Consider the following 10,234-nt stretch of genomic DNA (forward strand, 5'->3'; position numbering starts at 1 on the left):
TGAATCGGTCACAGAAGAAACCAAGAGAAACGTATTTCCTATTAACTAAATTGAAATGAGAACGCAATCCAAGAAAACTTCTTTTAACTGCCCCTAGATCTAGATGGAGGTGTGGTGTGGGCAAGGTCTCACCTGTGGGAACGAAAGTGGCCTCTCTAGCTGGTTTTTGACGTAGGAGATTCTACACATGCGCAGTAACCACCTTCCTGGCTGGCACACAGGTCAGCTCTCCATGTTGAATGTGCGCCCACACCTGGCACGAGCCTGGCACCCGCTTGTTTGTATTTACCAGCGTTGCTTGGCTACCGCTTTGCCAACTGCACCTGCAGTTGACAGCTACTGTATCAGCACGGAGATTCCCTACTATGACCTTGTGGGGAGACTTGGCCCTGGGCTTTCTTTGATATCGAAATCTTTAGGAGCTGGATTACTCTACGCTTCTGTTCTGCATTTAGGGGGCGTCATTTTAGCATAGTCTTTTATCTGGGGTTGGGGATGTGGGAGAAGCTTAACAAGAGGGAAGGGGCCTTCGAAGCAGACATTTACCATGCAGATGCTCTTCCACAAAAAACAAAGGACGCCCCTGGGCTTCTGTGATGGCCTGGACAATGTCTTCGTGGGCTTTGGGAGCAAGGATGAGAAAGGTTGTCGACCGCCCAAATACCATGCCAGCTATGCACCTTATTACCCAATCCACAAGGCTGCAAGCATGGGTGATGTGAACACAGTAAAGAGCTTTGTCGAACGGGGAGTTTTCGCAATGGAACAAACAGATTGGAAGTACAGGTAACGTTGGGGTTGGAGCTGTGAGAGAGTGGGCAGGTACCTTGGAGGGAGGCGCAGTCGGTGGGAAGTAGGCTAACTTCCTGTCTGAGGTGAGAAAAGCGAAGCATCTGTTATTAGTCTTAGGAGGCACAGTTGGGAATAGCGTAACGCCCAACAGGTCCTCATTTAACAGCAAAACAAATCAAAATCGGTGCTTCGCGTCCTTGACAGTTCTTCTTTTAGAGCACTTACTGGCCTCTTCAAGGCTTTCCACATAAGCATTGTGGGAAAATGCATAAGAGAAATGTCTAGAGTGTATCAACTTCCTATCCAAAAGGTTTTTTAAATGAAAGTTGATACTTTATGACAGTGTATTCCCATGAATGCAGGAACGTGCATTTTCTACTGAGAATTTACAAGATTTTAAATGCAAGGACGGCTTTGCGTTCCCATACTTACGTTTTTGCTTATCTCATCTTCTTTAGTTAAGGGTGCCATGTTCACTTCAGGGCTTTCTGTACTTTCAGCCTCCTCCCTCACTAGTTTAAACAATCCTAAAGGGTTACCTGTGTCTCCCTTGTCAGCCAAGCATGCTCACAAGTTTGAGGGTGTGTTCTGGTTTTCCTACTCCGGCAACTTCTGTCACACAGTAGGGCTCACTGGTACCTTTGGCAGTTTTCAAATCACTAAACTCATCTTGACTTTTCAATGTTGTCCTACCTTCAGGCTGATACTGTTTCCCAACCCTTCCCGGGTAGACGCACAGGTTTCTCTGCATTGGTACCCTGAGAAGAGCAGGTCCCATGAGAACTGCTCTGCTCATACTTGTCCTTCACCATTAGGGCTGTGGCCTCTGAAGCTGGGTGCTCCTTGACACACATAGTGAAGTACTTCATTCAGAAGGCTCACAGCACAGTGCCTGGACACTGGCTCCATGCTGGTCAGTAGGAAGAATCTATATTCCAATCCACAGAAACAGCTTGCATTTGGGGAATGTTGTCACCAGTGAAATTGTCTGCTCTCTGTGATAAGAGGTAATATGGTGTCTTTTCTTCAGGAGAAAATTAAAGTTTAAAATGCGGAGTCATTAAGTGCTGCCCGGTGATTATAATTGCATGTTGTAAGCTTTAATAAAATGCTTTTGAAGTTCATTAAAAAAAAAATTCCCTTTTGTACTCACAGGACTGCTCTGCACTTTGCCTGTGTCTATGGTCATCCAGAGGTGGTGACTCTCCTGGTGGAGAGCAGCTGTGAGATCAGTCCCAAGGACATTAAAGATGCCACACCTCTAATTAAGGTATATTATAGCCATCAGCTTCAGGTGGTATGAATTTGAAATACACCATTAGATAAAAAGATGAAACTGTGCTATTTTAAAAGGAACTAAACATTGAAGCCCATGGAAGGCCGATCTTGAGTTGTTTAGCAGTCTGTGTGTTGATATCACACCCACAGGCCTCCCAGTGCAGACAAACGGAATGCCTCAATATTCTCTTGAAGCATGGCGCCGACCCAAACATTATGGACTGCAGTGACAATACTGCCCTGCACTACGCTGTCTACAACGGGGACATCGAAACAGCCACTAAGCTGCTTGAATACAAGGCCAACATCGAAGCGATAAACGAGGTATGTGCCGCCCAGCTTTAACTCTAACCTATCGGAAACACACATTTTTAATAGCCATGTGTACAGGGAGTCGATTTTCTGTGTTTGCAAAGCTCTAGTCCTCGGGTGAAAATGTTTTGAAATAACTCAATCGTCGAAGATGCCACTTTAAATAGTGGTACTCTGGAAGAAGCATTACACTGTGCAGCTTTCTCAGTGCATTTCTGACAAATGTTTGTCAAAACAATGAATTTGCAAAAGCCCCAATTTGCCTGTTTTCAAGGCTTACGAAAGCTGTTTTTTCTTGACTAGCTTAAAATGACAACCAAAGCAAACATTTGCATTTGACAGCAAACTTACCTTAAAGGAGAAGAAAACGTTTTATGATAACCGGACATCTCGTATGCTCAGACAAGTTCTGTCTTGTGATCGCGCTGTGAGTGATAAAGCCAAGGAGGAGAGATAGAAGGGGAAGTGGATGAGAGATACTCATGCAAAATTGGGAATTAGATAATTGAGGGAAAGCATGAAGAAGTCTTGAGATTTTTTTTTTTGTAAAATGACTCACTTTATGAATACTTATTCTGTGCTCTGCAGCTTGGTGATAATAATTCCTAATCAGAGAATATTGCTAGTTGGTAAGCATGCTTAGAGGTGGTGAATTTTAGTAGTACTCTGAAGAAATCAGACTATCATTGAATCAGTGGCATTTACACAGAAAACAAAAAAGGGAAAGATAAGTGATTCACCATGAAATGACCCTTGTCTGATAGAAATTGCCACTTGGGTAAGAGCCTAAAGTCTGCTCTCAAATCTGCGACGCTTTGATGGGATTTGGGAGTTTTAGACAGCATTTTCACATAGTCAAGTTATTGTTTGAATTCTCTATTGCTGCTTCTGCTCCTACAATGCAAATGAAATGGAGTTTTCAACAAAGATGGTGTTTTTCTATCTTTTTCTTTCAACCAAATCCTGAACTAATAAAGAGAACTGGTCTACCTGCGAGAGACAAGGTGGAAACGATGCTTGTTTGCTTCTCCATGTAAAAGGAGTAACTAAAATTGAGCAGCACAATGATTGGATGAGGGTCTTCAAAACACACAAGTGTCTAGACTTCACCTGCAATGTCTGAATCAGCACAAGTATTTAAACATGTTTCCTTCAGGTTCTTCAGGTCCAAGAAAATAATTTTACTTTTTTTTTCCCCCACACAAAATGTAAACTATACCCACAATTAAGATTTATTTTTAAGGACTAAGAACCCAGTGGAGTCCATAGATATAAATAGTGACCTCCAGGGGATGAATCCACAGTTAAACTACAGGGAAGCTTTATTCCCCCGCACCCCTTTTTTTAAAAAAAATTGTGGGTGGGTATTTTGTCTGTATGTATGTTAAGTGTAAAACATGCAGGCAGTACCCACATAGGCCAAAAGAGGGTGTCAGATTTTCCTGAAATAAATTATAGATGGCTGTGACATACCTTGTGGGTGCTGGGACTGGGACACAGGTCCTTTAGAAGAGCAGACAGTGCTCTTAACCACTGAGTCATTTCTCTATCTCTTGGACATTCCGTTTTGTTTTGTTTTGAGACACTGTTTCTCTGTGTAAAAATCTCTGGCTGTCCCGCACATACTTTGTAGATTAGGTTAGGCTTGAACTCGTTCCTCCTGCCTCTGCCCACAGAGTGCTGAGACTGTAGGCATGTACAACCACACCCAGCCCAAGGCGCTTCTTAAAGAAATGTGGCCTTCAAGCTGCTCTTAAATGATCAAGTCTAGAAAGCTTTGAGCTCATTTTATTGTCTGATGCCTGCCAGGTAGGTGTCCCTGTTGTCTGAGGCCCACAAGTGCTCCAGTTTGCTACAAACCCCTTCACATTACCAGACGCCATCTACTTAGCCTAAGTGTGTGTTTGCAACAACAATTGCTTAATGGTGTCTTGTGACAAAGATTTTAAACTTTTAAAACAATTTATAAGGATATATGGTCCTTTTCTCCTCTTATTCCCTTGGCAATGAGATTGAACTTTAAGCATTTAAAATTGACATTTTAAAACCTTTTCTTTATCTCATTTATTCATTTTGAATAATTTATTCATATTGAAATGCCTGCATGTACTATTAGGTTAATTGTAGTTAACTCGAAAAGGTTATGACAATTGCAAACGAAACTGCACCTTTTTGTACAGATGAAGTGACCACTAAGCTTTATCATAAAAGTAATATGTATAGATCACTGTTAGACTTATTATTGATAAAACTGTTGCCTTTTCACTCCTGGCTTTTCTTATGGCTTGCTTAAAAACAGCTTAACATAGTAATTAAAATGAAACCAGAATAAAAATAGATTAAAATAGCATAGGCAGAAGGCATGGTGTCATAGATCCTGGAGTCTTAACACTTAGGGGACTAATGAGGAGAACCATGAGCCTGAGATGCTAGCCTGGGCTACACAGTGAAATTCTGTCTTATAAAAACAAAAGCTAACTGCAATAAACCCCCAAAATAGTTGTGCTTCATAGTTATGAGATCATCACCATCACCATCACCATCACCATCATTACCATTACCATCACTCTGTGACTAAGTCTAATATATAGTTCCAGCTGTCCTGGAACTCGCTATGTAGATCAGGCTGACCTTGATCTCACAGAGATCGTTAGGCTCTGCTTCCCAAGCGCTGGCACTTAAAGTACGCGTCACCACACACCTAGGGCCTGAGATTATTACAATTGAGAATGAAATCTCACCTTGAACTCTCTGACAGTTCAATAAGAATCTTGTTTTATAATAGGAATAATCAAAGTTCTTCTGAAGCCTGTTCATTTAAGTGAGAGCTCACTTTCCTAAGTGACTGATGGAATGGGACTCTGGTGTTGGTGTCCCAGGCTCTGGCCCCACACATAAAAGGGAATTAACAAGTTTCCTCTGTGACTGCAGGAAGCCTCTGCTCCCTCTCAAAGCTCTCAACACTGTCCCTTAAATGCTAATATCTGTCATAAAAGCAATTAAAAAAAACATATAAATTATGCAAAATAAGAGAAATTTTTCTGATGAGGACCTGTACTTCAGTTTTGTCACACTCTCAGACAGGTGGTAATGCAATCTTTTTATTGGCCCATGGGACACCTGGAAAAAAATATCTTTTCTTCATAATTTAGATAGAAATACAATCTAGACAGAGGAATTTAGCTCCTTTGCCAGCATCAATAAAGTTTTGGCGTTTGTAGCTTTTGTTATGGATTGTTGACATAAAAGACACAGAATCAAGAAGCATTTGCTTAGATGGCAGCTGTCACATGACCACAAAATACCATGATGCATGTTTTTGGCAGAAGGAAAGCCTGTGGCAGAAGGGTTTGCTGTGGATTTGGGGGTGAATCTATGTGATCACTCTGGGTGTGGGGATTTCACGGAAAAGGAGGGGCATACCTGGGTGTCAGTGAACTGTGGAAGGAACCACCAATCATTTCGCGTCAGCGTTTATGATTCTGTGCCCAAGGATTTATTAATTTTCAAGTTCATGACTGATTTTCTTTGGATAGAACAAGATCACACCGCTTTTGCTTGCTCTGAAACAAAACAAGGAGAAGATGGCAGAATTCTTAATCCACAACGGAGCAAACGCAAAGACATGTGATTTCCTGGGGAGGTAAAACCAAAAAAAAAACATCCTTGTACGTCAATAAAGTTAGTGAGTTTGATGACGTAAACTATCACCCAAGACATGATGTTAAATTAATGGGGAGAAGTCACCTTTTACTTACTGAAATAACATTAACCTAGACCATCAGTTTGGTACAAAAATACTTAGTCAGCATGAACAACAGAAAGATAACGTTCAGTAGAGTCTACATTTCCTGATGATACGTGATTGGTTTTATTGCCATTTATTCGTCAGGTAGCTTATTTAGATAAGTGGGTTCCATCTTTTATTGGTTTTCAAGACCTTAATCTAAATGTTTGAGTCTCAGTGTGACTTTTAATGTCTTTACAGTATTTGTCAGCTTTGCTTAATATATGTTGCTTCCTTAAAAATGAAAATCTTCTGTATGGTTGTTTGAATTAAGTTTCTTTGCAAACTATTATTGGGTTATCCCTCAGTGACTATTAATTTTTATTACCTCATGGTACTCTAGCTCTTTTTTTTTTTTTTACTTTTCCCTCTTTATTTTGAAACAATATCATTTGGCATGATCAAAAGAATGGGAAGCTACATTTGTTGAAGAAGTTTGGATGAGTAAACATCATAGCTGGGCGATAAGAAGAAGCCTCAATATTCATACAAGAGCGAGCTCAATTCTAGCTTTCACGCTTGCTGATTGTATGACCTTAGAAACTTTGCACAGTGCTAGATTTATTTCCTGATTCAAAGAGTTATGCCAGTACATATTATATATCATGCCCTATTTAGTTCCAGTACATGATCATTTCCTACAAACATCATTACTATTATTTTTATTAAAAAGGATTAATTTTGTAATTATTATGTTAATCATGCAAATAAGCTTTTTTCTTTTGATCTCCTGTTGATTATGGATTATAATCTATCAGACTAAGGAAGAAATGACTAATTCTTTGCTTAACTACTCACCTACTTTAATAAATAAAGTATTTATTTATTAAAGGTATTTCTGAAAGGACATTGAATGACAAATTCTACTACGTGATTCCTAAGTGGGAGAAGGGCTTTTCTGTTTATTCTCTCCTATTAGTCCTGGAGATGCTTTACAGAAGGAATATTTGAACTCCCAATATGTTTTATGTCTATTAGTAAATGGTCAATTTTATATACATAGGCAATACTGGTAAAATATATGCAGCGAGAGGTTTAACGATCTTACTAAAGTAGCTGACAGTAAGGTTCTGTCTCTTCTCTTTTAGAAGCAGCCTTATGTATGCTGTAAGGTGTGGGTCAGAACTTATCATCAAGCTGCTGCTTCAAAGAGATATCGACACTTTTAAGCAAGATGTTTTTGGATGGACAGCTAAGCGTTACGCTGTTGAGAGTAAAAGCAGAGTGTAAGTCTTTCCATTTACTTGTTAATTAACACGAAATGGAGATGGGGTGTATTTATGAACACCATATCTTATGCATTCAGTTTAGGACAATGGCAGTGACATCGTCCGCCCCATCATCCAGAAACTAACCAAAGCTGTAGATGAATTAGAAGTAGCAATGGATGCAGGATTCTTCGTCTCAGGATTTTTATTTTGGCTGTGTCTGTGTAGGAGAGTTGGGGTGGATGCTGACAGTTTAACCTGGGACTTCATATGAATTAGGAAAGTATTTTATCCAAGGATTATATTACCATCTCTTTGGCTAGGACTTTCTAAACTCTGTAGGTGAAGGAAGTTTGTAAAACTCCAGTTTGAGAGTTTGTAATGATACTCACCAAAAGAAACCCAGGGTTGAGCCATGTGGAGCTACGGGAAACATCATCTGAAGGAAATGCACACAATCTTAAGTAGACACAATCAGTGAAATGCACAAGTACCACAGAACTCCGTGGGCATCCAGCTTTCAAAGCATGCTAATCATTTCTGCCAGGCCCATGTGGTCTCTGTAGTTGAGCATTATTAATTGGAAATGTCCTTCTATCTCCTGCTGTTACTTTTGCCACATAGTTTGCCCTCATCTTCTACTTCTAGAGAGATAGGACCAATGGGGCATTTGGAGTCCCTGGGCACCCTAGAGAGACTGGAATAGGTCAGGGGTCTGGACATATATAGTGGACGCTTGTTGATACCAAGAAACCTGAGTGAACTGAAGAGCACTTGGACACTTGAGTGAATTGGGAACTTGAGGAACCTGGTGGCATTGGGAGATCTGAGGTCACGGGAGGTCCTTGTGAGTCAGGAGGCATTGGGTGATCTCGATATTTGATAGATTGTAAGGCCTGGAGACATCAAGATGTTGGATGCCATTGGGTGGGACATGGCCATGCTGTTGCATTATAAATCCCAGGAAATCACTTGACATTTTCATGCTGACATCAAGTCCGTTCTAGTGTTTTGCCAGCTCAGAATCTTAGGACTCTTACCTTTACTATGCAAGTGGTTTGCACCTGTAGTCAATAACTTCTCGTTGTTGTTAACCAGACCTGTTTAGATCTTAAAATGTTAAATGGATGATTTTCTTTGAACTAGGTGACAAAGAATAGCTAATAATAGTATTTTTTTTTTGGTAAGGTCAACATAAGAATATCAGATCTTGCAAGGAGATGCATGTGGAGTGTTATTTGAGAGTCTTAAACAATTTATCCATAAGAAACAAATGATCTTGTGGCTTTTCTATTTGTCATCCGTACTTACATTATCTTACTAAGTCATATTACCCTGGTGTATAAAAGCAGTAAAGTCATCATTTTTTAGAGGAAGACATCAACCCTAAGAGAAAAAACATGTCTAAGAACAAGCAGTTACTGACTACAAAGGTAGGATTTCCTGAGTTCAGGACACTTTCCATTACGCTGAGACAACTTAGTTCATGTATGGAGTTGTCTTGCTTTTGGTTTATGACCTTTATATTTTATATGTTCCTTCGTTAGTTATAAGCTTAATACAATACAGAATCCACATGTTTGTAGCTTATGTTTAAAACTTCTGGAAGTGTCATAGATAATGCCTAAATACTCCTTAAGTTAAAGTGATAGGCCAGTGATTTCATGTCAACATGGAAGAGTGAATTGATTAGTCGTTCTTTGGGTACATTACAGTAGGAAGCTCCTTATCGACTATGATGAAGAGGAACTGAGACAACGATGTTCTGGTAAGACTTCTGACAGTGAACTTCTCTTGTTTTCCCAACTGGAAAAAAGACAGAAGAAAGTTTGAAACTAAATATAAATTGAATTGTTTTCCCCTATTTTTTTAAATTCCTAGAGATAAGAATCATTTTTTTAAAAAAAAGTTTATTTATTGTATGTATATGAGTACAGTGTAGCCGTCTTCAGATACACCAGAAGTGGGCATTGGATCCCATTACAGATGGTTGTGAGCCACCTTGTGGTCGCTGGGAATCGAACTCAGGACCTCTGGAAAAGCAGTCAGTGTTCTTAACTACTGAGTCCTCATCTCTCCAGCTTGAGATAAGAATCTTTTAAGAAATCAATTATATAAATTTTTTAATCCAAAAATCTTATCTAAAATTGTTTTTACTTTTCTTTTGAAATCTGTACATGATTATATAGAAAAACATTTTGAAATCACATTTATTAAGTGAATATTTTTATATATGTGGTAAAATGAGGGCACTCTAATCAGCATTGAAAGGTACTCACTTGGGTTCCTGGTCTCTTCCGCATGGATTGTGTTTTTGTTTTTTTCTCATTACCATCATCTTCACACTGCCGTAGGCTCACTGTTGGTGTTACTCACATTCACTGGGAACAAAATCACACTTGTAAATCATAACTGCATACTTTATTCCCTGTGTGTTCCTCACACTCAGCGTGAAAACAGAAAGGGATGCAAGTGTGAGGATGGAAGGTGTGGTAGGGGGAGGACTCTGTGGGATGGGGGAGGATGACGAGAAAGGAGACACAAGAGCACTGTCTTATGAGTGCGGGGCCAAGCTCATTACACTGTATATCAGAAACCGATAGAACGTGGATTCCTATTTCCTACTAGTGTTCTTCTGTCCTTGTTCCTAGTTCCAGAGCTAAGTTCCAGCAGCTTCAAAGAGCTATGCTCAGCCTCCCATTATGATGGGAGTACTAACATTTCCAATACTGGGGAAACCAGAGAAAAATTCAGTCAATGTACACTTTGGGAAGAGGAACACATAAAGAAATATCAAACTCATCTTCAGGGTCCTGACAGATTTAGGAACAGATAATGTCAGACCTGAGGCCGGCTG

General features: G+C 39.9%; 1 protein-coding gene across 1 annotated transcript; it reads left to right on the forward strand.

The window, feature by feature from the left end:
• The first annotated feature begins 547 nt into the window (after window positions 1-547).
• On the forward strand, window positions 548-9,980 carry LOC116900827 (putative ankyrin repeat domain-containing protein 19). Its single transcript, XM_032902530.1, has 6 exons — window positions 548-786; window positions 1,948-2,062; window positions 2,221-2,394; window positions 5,919-6,025; window positions 7,258-7,395; window positions 9,827-9,980. Exons 1-6 carry the CDS (start codon window positions 548-550, stop codon window positions 9,978-9,980), a joined length of 927 nt encoding a protein of 308 aa, XP_032758421.1.
• The last annotated feature ends 254 nt before the right edge of the window (window positions 9,981-10,234 follow it).

The sequence above is a fragment of the Rattus rattus genome, chromosome 5 (genome assembly GCF_011064425.1).
Source record: "Rattus rattus isolate New Zealand chromosome 5, Rrattus_CSIRO_v1, whole genome shotgun sequence".
NCBI lineage: Eukaryota > Metazoa > Chordata > Mammalia > Rodentia > Muridae > Rattus > Rattus rattus.